Source organism: Gallus gallus, chromosome 11 (assembly GCF_016699485.2).
Source record: "Gallus gallus isolate bGalGal1 chromosome 11, bGalGal1.mat.broiler.GRCg7b, whole genome shotgun sequence".
Classification (NCBI taxonomy): domain Eukaryota; kingdom Metazoa; phylum Chordata; class Aves; order Galliformes; family Phasianidae; genus Gallus; species Gallus gallus.
Genome location: NC_052542.1, coordinates 17283067 through 17299466, shown reverse-complemented (window position 1 = coordinate 17299466; position 16400 = coordinate 17283067). Strand labels below are relative to the sequence as shown.

At 61.0% G+C, this 16400-nt stretch overlaps 1 protein-coding gene across 11 annotated transcripts in view; it reads left to right on the top strand.

The window, feature by feature from the left end:
- Positions 1-15808, top strand: part of GSE1 (Gse1 coiled-coil protein) — a 69348-nt gene extending 53540 nt beyond the window's left edge. For 7 of the 11 annotated variants that reach the window (XM_040707252.2, XM_040707254.2, XM_046899638.1 and 4 more), the window contains 15 exons: positions 2130-2348; positions 5227-5426; positions 6672-6850; positions 7170-7367; positions 7515-7706; positions 7810-8117; positions 8470-8794; positions 10113-10693; positions 11330-11442; positions 11702-11972; positions 12081-12203; positions 12314-12664; positions 12903-13169; positions 13394-13497; positions 15173-15808. In XM_040707252.2, the coding sequence (XP_040563186.1) occupies positions 2132-2348; positions 5227-5426; positions 6672-6850; positions 7170-7367; positions 7515-7706; positions 7810-8117; positions 8470-8794; positions 10113-10693; positions 11330-11442; positions 11702-11972; positions 12081-12203; positions 12314-12664; positions 12903-13169; positions 13394-13497; positions 15173-15307 (3564 nt within the window). In that variant the 5' untranslated portion in view covers positions 2130-2131 and the 3' untranslated portion in view covers positions 15308-15808. Of the gene's footprint in view, positions 1-1766; positions 1889-2129; positions 2349-5226; positions 5427-6671; positions 6851-7169; positions 7368-7514; positions 7707-7809; positions 8118-8469; positions 8795-10112; positions 10694-11329; positions 11443-11701; positions 11973-12080; positions 12204-12313; positions 12665-12902; positions 13170-13393; positions 13498-15172 lie in introns of those variants that run through there. The other 4 variants (XM_040707253.2, XM_040707257.2, XM_040707258.2 and 1 more) reach the window with 2 other exon arrangements.
- Positions 15809-16400: the final 592 nt, after the last annotated feature.

The following is a 16400-nucleotide window of genomic DNA, read 5'->3' as shown; positions in this document are numbered from 1 at the left end:
GGTGTGCACGGCCCCGCTGCAAAGCGGGAGGTTTCCAGGGAGCAGCGGTGCTTGCATGTAAAAGGGGGGGGTTTGGGCTGCCCAAAAAATCCACCCGCGCCATCAGGTTGTAATTAGAGAGCGCGGAGGTGGCAGGGCCAGGTCTGGTGTCTGCGAGGAGCCGGGGATGAAAGGGAGGAGTAATTACAGAGCCCGCGGGAGGCAGGAGAAGCGCTGATTAGCACAGCATCGCCAGGCTTTTATTGGGGCTGGGGGGGGGCCGTGTGGGGGCCACCAGGCGGCAAGGAGCTGCATGGGGTGCTCAGCCCCATAGGGTGGTGCTGCGGGGCTGAACGCTGCACCCGGTGCCCCATAATCATGGGGGAGAACCCCAATCTCACCGGGGGTCTGCGGGTTGGTGCGAAGCTGGGGGTGCACCCCCCCCCTCCACCCCAACACCCTGTGCTGGGTTTGATTCCCAGCTGTTGGCGTAATGAATTTACATGAGCCTGTCGTGTCGACAAGGCGGCAGTCAATGGCTGAGAGCGGCGGAGTTAATAAATGCTTGGATAATGAGGGCAGAGGGGAGCGCGCGGCCGCCTCTCCCGGGGCCGGGGGGGGCAAAGATTAATCCACGCTGAGTGGCATCCACCGCCCCCCCCCCGCTCGGCCCCGTGCCCTCCCCTGCTCTGCCCCGGCCACCCCTTGCCCTCCAGCTGGCACAGAGGCCATTTGGGGTGACTGGTGCCAACGTGGCCACCGTGCAGTGCGATGGGACCCCTGACTGCACGGCACACCCCCCCCAGGTCTGCCCACCCGGGAGCGGGGCTAATTTTAGCCTGGCGTTAATGATTCTGCTCATTTAGAAAGCTATTTTAAGGGTCCTGACATCAGCAGTTGCTGTTTTTGGAGGTGGAGAGCCCTGGAGCGCGTGGCTGGGACAGCCAGGGAGGGGGGACGGGCACCCTGATGGGGTGTGGGGTGCACTGTCATGCCCATATCCAAACCACCCCTCCTCCCCCCCGGTCCTATAGAGCTGTTGTGCTTTTGGGTGCAGTGTTGGAGACCTGGGGGTACAATGAGGAGGATTTGAGGGTGTGCTTTATGGAGATGAGGGTGTACACTGGGGGGGGGGCCTGGGGGTGCGGTGTGGGTGCAGTAGTGAAGATGTGAAGGTGCTGTAGGGGAGATATGGGTGTGAAATGGTGCACAGTGGTGCTGAGGGTTTGGGGTGGCAGTGGTGGAGAGTTGGGGTTGCAAGGGTAGGGATTGGGATGTGCCATGGGGGGGGCTTGGTGAAGGTAGTGGGGATTTGCGTGTGAAGTGGTGCCCACTGGGGGTGCAGTGGTGGGGATTTGGGGTTGCAGTGGTGGTATTTCTGGGTGCAGCAGTGAGGATTTGCAGTTGCATTGGTAGGGATTGAGGTGTACAGTGGGGGTACTGTGGGGGTACCCCGGCGAAGATGTGAAGGTGCAATTGCGAGGATCTGAGTATAAGATGGCGCAGACTGGAGGTGTGGTGGTGTGGATTTGGGGGTGCAGTGGTGAGGATCCGGAGGTGCAGAAGCAGTACTGTGGGGTTACAGCTCTGGCAACCTGGAGGTGCGCTCTGGGGGATCGGAGCCTGCAACGGTGGGTCTTTGGGGTTGCAGTATGGGGTGCAGCAGCACTGCTTTGCCAGGGGGCTGCCTCCTGATGCCCGCAGCCCTGCGTTCCCCCCCGTCACCCCTCCCTCACCCTGAGCCCCCCCGCTCCATTATCAGCACGGGCACGGCGTGCCGGATCAGTGGGGCCATGTGACGCCGGCGGCAGCTGGTGGCCCCGTGGCAGCTTGTTTGCTGCAGGCGAGCAGCCCGGGCGCGCTTGCTTTGTTCCATAAGCTGCAGCCCCGCCGCCACGAGCTGCACACTGTGAGCACACGGGGGGCTCCGGGGGGGTCTGCGCCCCACTGGGGGCTCCTCACTATGACATGAGCTGAGGGGGGAGTGGGGGTGGTCGATTGGGGGTGAAGGGGAAGTTTTTGCTTTTCTGCTTCTGGATGGGGGGGGTCTTGGAGCCAAACCAGGGTGAGGGGGGCTGCGCATCCCGGTGCTGCGCCCACCCCATGCCAACCCCTCGGTGCCGCTGACCCCGTGCTCGTCTCGTTTGCAGGCATGAGCCATGAGTCGAAGTCGCCTTCCTTAGGAATGCTCTCCACCGCCACTCGCACCACCGCCACCGTCAGCCCCCTGACCCCCTCCCCTCTCAACGGCTCCATCGTCCCCAATGGCAGCCCGGCGGCCAGCAGCACTTTGTCCGTCCAGGCAGCTCCGTCCTCCAGCTTCGCCGCCGCCCTGCGCAAGCTCGCCAAGCAAGCTGAGGAGCCCAGAGGTACATATGGGGCTGGGTGGGATGGGAACGGAGGGGAAACGACCCTTGGGTTGCCCCAGGATGCAGCACCGCCACCCCTGTGTCCCCGTGGCACCGCGTGTGCCCCGAGCTGCAGGATGGTGTTTTCTCACTGATGTCTTTTCTCAACGCCGTGTCTCGAGGGGGCAGTTTAGAAATTCAATTCAGCTGGAGTAATCCAAATGCCATATCATTCGCTGTACCCCGAGAGAAAGTCTGGGGAGAGCACAGCACGGAGCTCGTCCTCACCCCCTCCCTCCCCTGCTCCCTCCCCTCTGTGAATCTCATTTTTCCGGAGGCTCCTCGGATGTGTTCTTTCTGCAGCCCTGCTACATAGCAAAGCCGTGCTGCAGCCCGGTGCTTTAACCACTGGCATAGGGCAGGGAGGGGTGCGTGCTGCCCAGGGACGCTGGGTACCCCCCCCCTGCCACCCCACAGCACCCCACTCCTCCGCCATCCTGCCCTGGTGCTGCTGTGGGGCAGGGCTGCAGCTTTCAAGGGGATTGTCTGTGGGGTTTCAGAGCCGCTTTGCAAACACAAAGTGTTTCTCCCTGATATTTGCCCCACTGGGTGCTCCTTATCATAACCCAGACCCTTGGCAAGAAGCTTTTCACAAGCACTGTTTGCAAGAACCCGTGGCACAGCGCAGTGCAGGCAGCTCAGCTCATCCAAAGCAGTGGTTTTTTGCTCAGTTCCTTGGGGTTTCCTTTGCCAGCTCACCCTCTCCTCCCTCCTGCAGTGCTCTCCCTGTGCAGCCTTACCCAAATTCCTGCCCCAGCAATGCTGTCTCATGCTGAGCTGCTGCATTCCCTTTGGATTTCCCCTCCCTCTGCTGGGCTGTGTGTAACTGCTGCACAGTTTGCTCACAGAACTCATCCTCCTCCCCTCTCTGGGTACCCGAGTACCTCATCCCGGGGGTTCCCATGCAGTGCTGGGTGTTGCTCCACACTGTGGTTTTCCTCCTGAGAAACCAATCTTCATCCCATTTCCCTTCCCACAGAGCTGGGCCGATGCTTGGACGTGGCACACTATGGACGGGGCGATGCCTTTAGAGGGCTTTTCTCTGTGGTGGTGTGGGCCAGGGCTGCTTTGCATGCGTGGATCAGTCCTGCAGCACGTGGCTCTTCTATGTGCAGGGACACATAGGGATGCACAGGGACACAGTTCCATCCCAAACAGGTCTCGCTGTGGAAGGGGCCATGGATGGGGTCCTGCAGCACATCCCTCATTGCTGCAGGGCTGAGTCCATCCCCATAGGATGCAGCGAGTCACAAAGAGCCCCAAAGCTCAGGGGCTGGCGGGGGCATCCAGGCTCACCCCTGCCCAACTCTGCCTGCAGGGTGGATTTTTTTTCCCCCCTTTGCTTTCTTCTTTTCCCTCCTCCTTCAGGGTCTCAGCTGTTAATTACATTTGCCTGTCAGCCCCAGCTGCTAATCTGCTATCGCCGAGCGGAAAGCAGGAGGTCAGAAAACAAAGGTGACACCATCACACTGTGCCTCTTGTCATCTCCAATCCAGATTAGTTTCATTGACTAACTCCTGGCTGAATACCGCCAGTTAATTATAACGATCACAAACCCTCCCGTTTAAAGCCACACAGCGAGAATTAAGGTTCTGAAGTAAGACTTTAGCTTCATTAATTGCCGGGCTCATTGTGATGGTATTGATTGTTAACGCTATCGCATGGTGAGTAATGGCTTCCCAGCTCAGAGGGGATTAGGCTGCTAATTGTTGTTGGCCTTGCGCTGACAAGATAGACTTCAGTGGGTGTCAAATCCGTATCGGTGCCTCCTTTGTGGCGGGCGGCCTTTCTCTCCCCCAGCCTCACCGCTCTTGAAATGAAAGCGATTCGGAGCAACTGGGGAATCATTCATAAGGTGGTGCGGCCAGAGTGCTGCTGCGCTCGTCCCGCTGCCCTGCAGAGCATCCTTTGGGATGCAGCTGGGATATCCCTGCTCCCTCCGCATCCCCGTGCTGGGCTGCGTGTGCCAAGGGCGTTTGGAAGGGGGGGGGGGATGTGTGCAGGGTGAGGAGCTGCTCTGCACGTTCAGGGCAGCCAGCTTGCACGCTCGCAGGGCCAGCAGACGGTTTGCACACCCGAGGGAGGTGGCTGGCACGTGCAAGGCTACAGCATCCGTGCCCGGCCGGGCAGAGCTGTCACCTCACAGGCGGCCTCAGTGTGGTGGCTTTGGGCACCCCAGGCTCTGGCCGGTGGCCATTTTGGTGCATTTTGGCTCCTGCACCCGGAGCCGGTCCTCGCCTGGGGATGTGTGTGCAGGCAATTTGCAGCCGAGTGCATGCTGGGCTCCGCCTGCCCCAGTTAGCATGGAATTTGTACTGCTGCTCCAGCTCTGCTTTTCTCCAAGCGTTGCACTCTCCGCCTTAATTCCATTTCAGAGGGTTTTATTTTTCCCTTGCAAATACCGCCAGCATCCCCGGGGTGGGTATAATTTCAAATACGGATGTATTATGCAAATTGAGCCAAAGCTTTGCCCAGGGGTTACCGGGAGCGGCTCACGCATCCTCACACCGGCGTCTGGGAGCAGCCCTGGCTGGCACTGCTTGGCAATGGGGCATGGGCTCAGCCCTGGGGGCGATGCTCACCCTTGGCTCTTGGGGTCTGAGCTGGGCTTATGGGGGCAGTGAGTGGGGTTTGAGCTTCCCTCTCCCAGTGGCTCAGCTGGGTTCGCAGAGGGGTGGAAATGAGCCCTTGTATACAAGCTGAGCCCCGTGACTACAGGAGGATGGGTCTCCATGGGCACGGGGATGGTTTCACCTGCTGCTGCCCCCCAGGCCTGCGGAAGGGGGAGGTGGTTGGCCCGTCTAACAGCTGCCTCTCTCCCGTTGTGTTTGTTTCCCAGGCTCCTCGATAAGCAGCGAGTCGTCGCCCGTCTCCTCGCCAGCCACCAACCACAGCTCACCCGCCAGCACGCCCAAACGCGGCCCCATGGGCCCCATCATTGTGCCCCCGGGGGGGCACAGCGTGCCCAGCACGCCTCCCGTCGTCACCATCGCCCCCACCAAGACGGTCAACGGGGTCTGGAGGAGCGAGGGCAGGCAGGTAAGGATGGGGGGGCGCATCCCCAAAAGGGCCACCGAGGCGCTAAGCAGAGGGTGTGCCACTGCCGTGTGCTGTGCTGATAGCGGGAGGGCCGTTTGCTCGTGCCAACCGTGATAAAAGTACCGGGAGCCGCTCCCCATCGTGGTGCTACCCGGCACGGTGTCCCTTTTGTCCCCTCTGCCACGTCCCCAGGCTGCCATCCGGAGAAAAGCGGGGAGGTGGTGGAGGTTGGGGGACGACGCGCCGGCTAATTAAGAAGCATCGTTAGTGCTTCTCCTCTCCTCTTGCATGTTGCAAGCAGATTCCCGGGGGGATTATGCCACTTGGAAGGACTAATTAAACCACAAAGCGGAGAGGCGAGGGGAAGGGATGAGAAATACTGGATGTGGGGAGGAACAAAACCAAACCCCCGGGTACACGGAGGGGCTCGGGGTACCCGGATGCTGCCCACCCCACTGAGCCCCCCTGCACGCCGTCCTGCTGCTCCTCAGTGACCCCAGTGGAATATAGGTTAACCGAGCGTGCTTTATTGTCTGGCAGGGCTGTGCTTGCAGCGTGACGCCCGGAGCTGGGGGAGGTAATTAGAGCGCAGCCTCACACGCACCGTGCTCAGCACAGGCTGTGGGGGGACGGCCTTTGTGCCGCCTGCGGTGACCTTGGGACCGTCCCCGATGGCTGGCTGGGGTTCTGCAGCCTGCCCTGGGGTCCTGCAGCCTGCGCTGCCATTCCTTTGATTGGAGGAATAGTCTGTTTCCCGCTGCTAGGACTCATCCCTCCATCACTTGGTCAGCCCCTGTAATGGGGACGGTGCCGCCAGGTGACCCCAGGGTGCCCCCCAAGCTGGGGTCAGTGCTTGTGACCTTCATCCTGGATGGGAATTCACCGCCTAACTGATGAGGCAGTGGGATGGGGTGCTGCCATTGGCTCCCCCGGGGGCTGGCCCTGCGTTTTATGGCTGCTATCAAAGGGCCACCGCCGGATTTACACCGGCTGTGCCGCTCCGGGCGCCGTAGGTGTCTGCATCCTCCGAGTGATTAATGGCTCTGGAGAACAAAGCTGCCTGTAAATCTGCAGGCAGGTACAGCGTGTCCTGCTGTCAGCCCATCCCCAGCGTCACCACCCCCCTCTCCAGCTGGGTGACCCCCACGCAGCCCCTCGGCCCCATCCTTTAACGGTGTGGATGCAGGGATGCTCTCCACCATCCCCTAACGGCCAGCTCTGCTTTTCTGCCCCTCTGCCTTCCAGCAAGAAGCGGGGTCACGAGGCAGCAGCAGCAGCAGCCGTGAGCGGCTCATCTCCGAGCCCCCTCTGACACAGGAGAAAGCCGGGGGTCCCACGGTCCCAACGCACCTCCTGGGCACTCCATACTCCTTTGGGCTGCCCCCCAGCTCCGTGGTCCAGGACTCCCGCTTCCCACCTCTCAAGTGAGTCAGTGTCAGGGGGAGATGCGGAGTGTGGGATGGTGCGGGATGTGGGGATGTAAGATGTGGGTATGCAGGGTGTGAGGTGATGGGACGATGCCGGGTATGGGATTTGGGGTGACGTGGGATGATAAGGGATGTGGGATGCAAGGTGTGGGATAAGGGATGCAAGACACGGGATATGGGGTGTAGGGTGCAGGGTGGTGTGGGATGTGGAATGCAGGATGCAAGTTGATGTGGGATATGGGAAGGTGCAGGACGCGGGTGCCTCTCAGGTGGGGGTGACATCACCCTGACGGTCACCATCCCCTTTCCCCACCAGCCTGCAGCGTCCCGTGCACCACGTGGTGCCACCCAGTGCTGTCACCGAGGATTACCTGCGCAGCTTCCGGCCCTACCACACAGCTGAGGACCTCCGCATGTCCTCACTGCCACCCCTTGGCTTGGACCCGGCTGCAGCTGCTGCGTATTACCACCCCAGCTACCTGACACACCACCCCTTCCCTCACCCTGCCTTCAGGTGGGCACCCACCCTTACCAGCAGGGATGCTGCTGGGAGGTGGGAGGATGACCCCAAGGGGTGTGCTGCAAGCCATAACAACCCTCCAGGATAGGATTTCTCCCTTTTTGGGGTTTTGCACCCTGCTGAGCACCCCTGTCTCCCCAGGATGGACGACTCCTACTGTCTCTCAGCGCTGCGGTCCCCCTTCTACCCACTGCCGGCCCCGGGCTCGCTGCCCCCCCTGCACCCCTCAGCCATGCACCTGCACCTGTCAGGTGTGCGGTACCCTGCCGAGCTCTCGCACTCCACGCTCTCCGCACTGCAGTCGGAGCGCATCTCCAGCCTGGCTGCTGAGAGGTGAGTGCTTATGGGGTGGCTGCTGTGGGGTGGTGATGGGGGGGGCCTGTGGGAGGCTAACGGGCACCTGATGGGGGTGTTTTCCTTTGGTTCTCTTTTGCAGGTTGCAAATGGACGAGGAGCTGCGGCAGAGGGAAAGGGAGCGCGAGAGGGAACGGGAGAAGGAACGGGAGCGGGAAGCAGACCGGGAGAGGGAGAAGGAACGGGAACGGGAGCGCGAGAAGGAGCTGGAGAGGGAGCGGGAGAAGGAGCGCGAGCGGGAGCTGGAGAGGCAGCGGGAGCGCGCCCGGGAGAAGGAGCTGAGCATGGTGAAAGCCATGGAGAGCCCCTTCCTGCCTGTGGCCGAGCTGCACGCGCTGCGGGGCCACCCGGCTGAAGAGCGCAGCAAGCTGCCGGAGCCCAGCAGAGCAGGTAACATCCCTGCGGGTGGCGCTGGGGCTGGTCCCCATTCCCCTCCAGATGGTGAAGCTGAGGGGGTCGGGTCCCAGAGCCTGTGGCTCTCTGGCTGCCAGCTTGCAGTGTCAGGAGCCCAGCTGCTGTGGTGCGCTCAGCGGGGCCGCTGAGGAGCGCTGGGGCTTTTGGAGAGGCGTTTGTGCCATCTGACTTCACCCCGGCACACCGAGCAGCTGGGCTGGCAGCAGGCGGGGGAGCAGGAGCTGCGGTCTGCCATCCCACGGGGATGCTGGGCGGCCCTCTTCCACACACAGGTGGGGTTCAGCGTGCACCCCACCAACCCTCTGTCTTTCTTTTTTTTGTTCCCCAGAGAAACTGAAGGACTCGGTGCTGCCAACGCCGAAGCCCCTCCAGCACCCGCTGCACCCACCGCCCTCCTCGCACCACCCCGTGCCCAGCCTCATCCCCAACCACAACGTCTTCCCCCTGCCCGGCAGCAGCGCGGCCACGGCGCTGCTCATCCACCGCACCAACGAGGAGGAGAAGTGGCTGGCCCGGCAGCGCCGCCTGCGCCAGGAGAAGGAGGACCGCCAGTCCCAGGTGTCGGAGTTCCGCCAGCAGGTGCTGGAGCAGCACCTCGACATGGGGCGCACCCCGAGCCAGCCTGAGCCCGAGCACCGGCCTGACAACGCCAGGTAGGGCTGCACGCCCCGGGTGGGTTTTCCCTCTCTACCAGGATAGAGGGTGCCCCTTCCCGTGCTCCCTGTGCCCATCTTCCTGAAGGTTTTGTAGGATTTTCCCATCTTGCTGCCGTTTTTGCCACCCCGCGGGCTGGCTCTGAGCAGGACGAGCCCCCCAAGCTCAGCCTTCATGCCTTCCCCCCGCACCGGGTGAGCGGTGTGTCCGGTGCCAGCGGGTCCCCGCCGTGCCGTGCCAGCCAGGCCGGCTGTGCTGGCAGCGCCGTGCGGTGCCACTGCCTGACATCTGCGCGGCAGCAGGCGATGAGCCCGGGAGGTGGCTGGGGGCCAGCGGCGAGCAGCCAGGTGCTGCCGAGGCGACGGCACCGCTAATTGCAGCTTCCCCTGTGCAGCCTGAAAGCTGCTCTGCTAGAGGGATGCGCGGCGGGATGAGGCGAGGGGGGCGCCCCGTGCCCACAGCCCTGCATTGAGGCGGGTTTTCTCGCTCCGTCGCTGAGCGCTCCGGTGGTGTGGGCTTATCCGGCCGGCTCTGCTGCCGGCTCCCATTGTTATTTTTGGATATCAAGGGGATTAGCGCAGCTAATCGAGTATAACAAGGAGCGGATTGCGGGGCGGCACAATGGCAAGTGCCTGCTGCAGCCGCCCGCCCCCATCCGCGCATCCCTCCCCAAAGCAGGGAGGAGACATCAAGGTCACCCTGAGCACAGCAGCCTGCGGGAGGGGGTGTTCTTACAGCCTCATCTCCCTCCTACCCCTATCCCATTTCCATCTTCATCCCGTCCTCATCCCTATCCTCATCTCATTCCTACCCCGGTCCCTCACACAGCGTCCTGCCCAGCCCCACGTAAGTGCCACCAAAGACCCCCAGATGGTGGGGAGGGACACGGGGACCCCTCTCTCCACCGGGGCAGGTGATGCCCTCAGCCGGCAGTGCCGGTGCCTGCAGGAGCTCTCCGTGGCGCGGTGGCAGCTGTGACCCGGCTGGCAGCACTGAGCACTGACTGCTCTGCTGCACAGAGGTCCGGAGCGCTCGAGTGGAAAAGCGTTAAACGCTCCTCCCCGGCGCATGAAATATTTATCCTGCTAACAGGTCTGCTCCTTCCCTGGGTGTTTAGGGAAGGTTTCACCGCGGCGTGGCTCTTTGTGCCGTGAGCGCCTGTGCCGTCCCAGTCCCGTGGAGGGGTCCCCTGCCCCGTGTCCCATTCCCAACCCCCTGCCACGTGCGCCCAATAGAGCGTTTATCCCCAGATCCAGATTGCAGAGAGCGTTTGCTTCTCCTCTCCATCCATCCCTCCCTCTCCTCTCCTTCCTGCAGGTCGGGACCAAGCCGCCACGAGCCGAGCATCCGCGAGCCGGGGCAGCACTTCGGCGGTCCGCCGCCACTCATCTCCCCCAAACCCCAGCACCACCCCATCACCACGTCCCTCTGGAACCCCGTCTCCCTGATGGACAGCCCCTCGGAGCCCCCCAGGCGCCTTCCTGAGCCTCACGTCCTCCACGGCCACCCGGCCCCCTTCGAGCCCAGCCGGCAGGGCATCCCGCTGGTGAAGGTGGAGAGAGTCTTCTGCCCTGAGAAGCTGGAAGACAGCGCAAGGAAAAGGGATGCTCTCGAGAAGTACCCCCTGCCACGGGAGCCCAGCACTGCGGAGCACACGGGCTTCACCCACACACCATTCCTGGCTGAGCTGGAGAAATCCACTCAAAGCATCCTGAGCCAGCAGAGACCCCCGGCCACCCCTTTTGGGGAGGTGACCAAGCCCAGCTCACCCTACAGACCCCCCCAGCCCCGCACACAGGACCCTATGTACATCTATGATGAGTTCGTGCAGCAGCACCGCAGGCTGGTCAGCAAGCTGGACCTGGAGGAGCGCCGGCGACGGGAGGCCCGGGAGAAAGGTGAGGAGGGGGCTTGGGACCACCCCCAGGCACCAGGATCCCAATGGGGACAGTCGGGAGGAGGGGGTTCCCTGGTGATGCCTGCAGGCATTTGATGCGGATGCTCCCGAAAGCCAAATCAGAGCGGCTTGGTAAATCCTCCGCTCTAGACATGCCCAATTAATAAATGATGAACTGAGGCTAATAAGCTGGCTTTAAATATTAATAGGGCCGTGCGAGCGGGGATGTGAACAGCAGCGAGGAGGAGATGGAGTGAGGTGTGGGGGCAGCACTGCCATCCCCCCTTGTGTCCCATTAACCTGCTGAGCCCGGTGCTCCCCATCAAGGCAGACAGTGGTGTCGCCAGTGTCCCTGGCCCTGGCACAAGGTGCTCCTGGGGTGTGTCCCTCCCTGATGCCCCAGCAGCAAGGGGAGAGTCAGCCCTCCCTCTACAAGCAACCCCCAGGGACATAATTCCTCCAGTCCCCCTGCAGGCCATCCCAAAACAGAGCCAAGCTGGGATGCTGCAGTGAGCATCCCTACCCAGCAGGATCCCATCCATTCCTGTGGTCCCAGCAGGTTCCCAGGGCCCCAGCAGTATATGGGGAGTCCCAGCATGTCCCCCCCAGGCTGATAGCAGCCTCTCCCCATCCCCAGGTTACTACTACGACCTGGATGACTCCTGTGATGACAGTGACGAGGAGGAGGTGCGGGCACATCTCCGGTGCGTGGCCGAGCAGCCCCCGCTGAAGCTGGACACATCCTCTGAGGTATGGGCACAGCACTCAGCTGGCTGTGGGGCTGAAGTGGGACTGGAGATGGGGATGGGGTAGGCGTGGGGATGGGGATGGCGATGGGATGGAGATAGAGATGTGGTTAAAGGTAGAGATGGGGATGGAGATGGGAATGGAGATGGACATGGAGATGGGGATGGGAGTGAAGGGTGGGGATGGGGATGGGAACGGGGGTGGGGGCAGGTGCTGTGCTGCTCTGGGGCTGACCCAGCTCTGCTCTCCCCTCGCGCCCCAGAAGCTGGAGTTCCTGCAGCTCTTCGGCCTCACCACGCAGCAGCAGAAGGAGGAATTACTGAGCCAGAAGCGGCGCAAGCGCCGGCGGATGCTGCGGGAGCGCAGCCCCTCTCCACCGACGGTGCAGAACAAGCGCCGCACGCCCTCCCCACGCCTCCCCCTCTCCACCCGCTACAGCCCCGACGAGATGAACAACAGCCCCAACTTCGAGGAGAAGAAGCGCTTCCTCACCATCTTCAACCTCACGCACATCAGCGCCGAAAAGAGGAAAGGTAACGCCATGCCCCGTGCTGAGGTGGGGGGGGTCCCTGTCCCCGTGCTGCGGGGCTGCCTGGTGCCCCGAGCGTGCCCTGCTGAGCAGAGGCTACACTAAACCTCAGCTTCCCATGCGGCAGACAAGGAGAAGCTGGTGGAGATGCTGCAGGCCATGAAGCAGAAGCCCACGCCGGCCGCCGTGGTGGTGAAGAGCTCTCCGCAGGACAGCCCCAGCGGCCCCGCTGCCGGTAAGCCCCTCCACTCCCCCCCTTGCCCTTCCACTTCCCCCCCCTTGCCCCTCATCTCCTGTACCCGATTGGGCACCACTGTGCCAACACCGCTCCTCCTCTGCCCCAAGAGCCACCGCTGCTGCTGGACCCAGATAAGCCCGTGGGCATTGTCGCCTCCGTGCCTGATGTTCAGAAGCCATTGGAGCCGGGCAGAGTGGAGCCTCTGAGAGCTGCGGAGCTGCCCAGGGTGAAGGAGGCGGCTGAGAAGCCCCGGCTGAGCGATGGGCACTCGGGGAAGAAGGCACTGAGCATCCTCAGCTACGTCAGGGGGCCTCTGCCCAAGGACATCCCTGTGCCGCTGTCGCACAGCATGAATGGCAAAAGCAAGCCTTGGGAGCCCTTCATTGCTGAGGAGTTTGCCCACCAGTTCCACGAGTCCGTGCTGCAGTCCACACAGAAGGCGTTGCAAAAGCACAAAGGTACAGTGCTGGGGCAGTAACCCCGTGGGGGGGCACAGACGGGAGACCTGTGGGTTGGCACGATGGGGAGAGCCACTTGTAACCCCATTCCCAGAGCATCCCCTGGGAAAGATGGTGGAGAGGTAAAAAGGTGCTGGGAAAACACAGCTGGGTTGTAGCAAAACTCAGTCCTTTTCCACACCTGGGGCTGAGAAAAACAAAGTCAGCGGGGAAGGGGGCTGACGCTCTGTGCCTGCAGGGGGGACGGCGGAGCAGAACCACAAGCTGGACGCCTCCATCCACTACAACATCCCTGAGCTTCAGGCCTCCAGCCGCCCTCCTGCCCCACACAACGGCACAGCCGAGGGGCACCGGGCGCTCGGCCCACCCCTGCCACGGGACCGCCGTGACTCGGCCTCCGAGGAGGAGGAAGAGGAAGAGGAGGAGGAAGATGAGGAGGAGTGCCCCAGGCCCAAGTGGCAAGGGATCGAGGCAATTTTTGAAGCTTACCAGGAACATATAGAAGGTAGGGATTGGGGTCTGGGGCTCGGCGGGGTGTTGCCTGGCTTGGTTAGCCATGGGGTCATGTCACCAAGCATCACCTTATATGCCCTGCTGCCCCCAGGCTTGACACCCAGACCTTTGGCACCCAGCTGGCACAGGGCTGTGTTTTACTGGGAGGAGGCCGTGTCCTGGGGCTGGCAGGGAGCGAGGGCTTTCAGGTGCTCACCCCATCCCCGTGCCTTGCAGAACAAAACCTGGAGCGCCAAGTGCTGCAGACACAGTGCCGGCGGCTGGAGGCCCAGCACTACAGCCTGAGCCTGACGGCAGAGCAGCTTTCGCACAGCATGGCGGTGAGTTGGGGCTTCTGGGGGGGCACCTGGCCTCTGCAGGGCATCCATCCTACTGCAGTGTCCCCATCCATCCTCCTGCAGCGTCCCCATTGTCCTCCAGTGTCCCTATCCTCCTGCAATCTCCCCATTGTCCTGTAAGGTCCCCATTCTCCTGCAACACCCCAATTCCCTTCAGTACCCCCATCCCCTTCCAACGTCCCCATTGTCCTGCAGCATCCCTATCCTCTTGCAGTATCCCCAAGTCCTCCTGCAGGGCCCCTGTCCTACAATATTCCCCAGGCTCCTCCAACGTCTCCGTTGTCCTCCAACGTCCCTGTCCTCCTGCAGTCTCCCCATTGTCCTCTAAGGTCCCCATCCTCCTGCAGTAGTATCCCCAAATCTTCTTGCAGTGTCCTCATCCCCTGCAAAACGTCCCCATGCTCCTGCAGTGTCCCCACTGTCCTCCACTGTCCCTGTCCCCCTACTGACCTCTAAGGTCCCCATCCTCCTTCAGTCCCCCCATTCTCTTGCAGTGTCCCCATTGTCCTCCATTGTCCCTATCCTCTTGCAGTCCCCCTACTGTCCTCTAAGGTCCCCATCCTCCTGCAGTACCCCCCATTCTTTTCAGTCTACCCAATCCTCTTGCAGTGTCCTCATCCCCTGCAAAATTGCCATTCTCTTGCAGTGTCCCCATTGTCCTCCGTTGTCCTTATCCTCTTGCAGTCCCCCTATTTTCCTCAGGTCCCCGTCCTTCTACAATATCCCCAGCCTCTACAGTGCCCAATCCTCCTGCAACGTCCCCATGCTCCTGCAGTGTCCCCATTGCCCTCCATGGTCCCTATCCTCCTGCAGTCCCCCTATTTCCTCTCAGGTCCCCATCCTCCTGCAGTGCCTCTGTCCTCCTACAATATCCTCATCCTCTTCAGTGCCCAATCCTCCTGCAACGTCCCCATGCTCCTGCAGTGTCCCCATTCTCCTCCACTGTCCCTGTCCCCCTACTGTCCTCTGAGGTCCCCATCCTCCTGCAGTACCCCCATCCTCTTGCAATGTCCTCATCCCCTGCAACATTCCCATGCTCCTGCAGTGTCCCCATTGTCCTCCAACGTCCCTATCCTCCTGCAGTCCCCCTAATGTCCTCTAAGGTCCCCATCCTCCTTCAGTCCCTCCATCCTTCTCCAGCGTCCCTGTCCTCCTGCTGTCTCCCCATTGTCCTCTAAGGTCCCCATCCTCTTGCAATGTCCTCATCCCCTGCAATGTCCCCATGCTCTTGAAGTGTCCCCATTGTCCTCCAACGTCCCCATCCTCCTGCAGTGCCCCTGTCCTACAATATCCCCAGCCTCTACAGTGCCCAATCCTCCTCCACTGTCCCCCTGCTCCTCCACTGTCCCTGTCCCCCTACTGTCCTCTAAGGTCCCCATCCTCCTTCAGTCCCTCCATCCTTCTCCAACGTCCCTGTCCTCCTGCTGTCTCCCCATTGTCCTCTAAGGTCCCCATCCTCTTGCAATGTCCTCATCCCCTGCAACATCCCCATGCTCCTGCAGTGTCCCCATTGTCCTCCCTTGCCCCTATCCTCCTGCATTCCCCCTTATGCCCTCCAACGTCCAGATCCTCCTTCAACTCCCCATCCCCTGCAGTGCCCATCCCCTGCGGTCCCCCTGTGCTGCCCTGACCGTCCCCTTTTGCTGCCTCCCTGCAGGAATTAAGGACCCAGAAGCAGAAGATTGTCTCAGAGCGAGAGCGACTGCAAGCGGAGCTGGATCACCTGCGGAAGTGCCTTGCCTTGCCTGCAATGCAGTGGTCTAGGGGTTATTTCAAGGGGTATCCCAGGTGACGCTCCTTGGGCTAGGCCGAACATATAGTCTAGAAATAATAATCTATTTTATTACCTTGAATATTTAATATTTTTCACTGGGAGGTTTGAAGCTAAAAAAAAAAAAAAAATTAAAATAAAATAATAATAATAATAATAATAAATAATTAAAAAAGAAAAAAAGCAAACAAAAAAACGAAACAGAGACAAACAGAGAATGTGCCATGCATGAAGCAAGGGGCGGCTGGGGGGGGGGGGGCTGGGCTCTAACCTCGTGTCCCCCCCCCACCATCACCCCCCCCACCCCCACTTTCTATTGCTCATTTCTTATTTTATTTTATACATCCTGACGAAAGACTCCACTGCCCACAACACTAAGGCTGGAGGAGCCCTGCAGGGTAAGGGGCAGCCCCCCCAGCCCCCCCCAACCCACACACATACACACACACACACACCCCCCCAGCTTGGGGCTCCCCCAGCACCGCACTTGGCTATAACCAATAAAGTCCATGAACCCTCGGAGCAGCGCTTCGTTCCTGGGGGGGGGTGGGGGCACAGTGGGGAGGGGGGGGAAAAGGGGGTGGGGGGAAATGGGGGGGGAGGGTCCCACATTTGGAGGGGCGTGGGGTGCTGCTTTGACAATGGAAGAGTTTGAAAAAAGGAGGAGGGAAAAAAAAAAGGAAAAAAAAAGCAAAACCAAAAGGTGCTTCAGCCTTGTCATGTGTATATATATTAAAAAAGAAAAAAGTTTTGTATGTTTTTTATTGCTTTAATTATTATTGTCATAAAAAGAAAGCTTGCCTTTTTTTTTTAACGATGGTTCTGCTTTATTTTTTTGCTTTCCCCCTTCAGCACCCCCTTTTTGTTTGGTTTTTATTCTTCCTTTTTGTGTTTGTAGCAGGAATCCCTGGGGTGGGGACAGCCCCATCACCTCTCCCCACTGCCCCTTTTCCCCTTTGCTTTCTGGCTCTGTGCCCCCCCCCCCCCCCCCCAAGCACTGGGACAGCTGTAGGCATTGCATGGTGATGAGTGCTGGAGGGGGGAGTCTACACCTATGGGGCCAAGGATGGGGTGCCATGGGGAGCAGCCCCAAATCCCCCCCCCTGAGCCAATC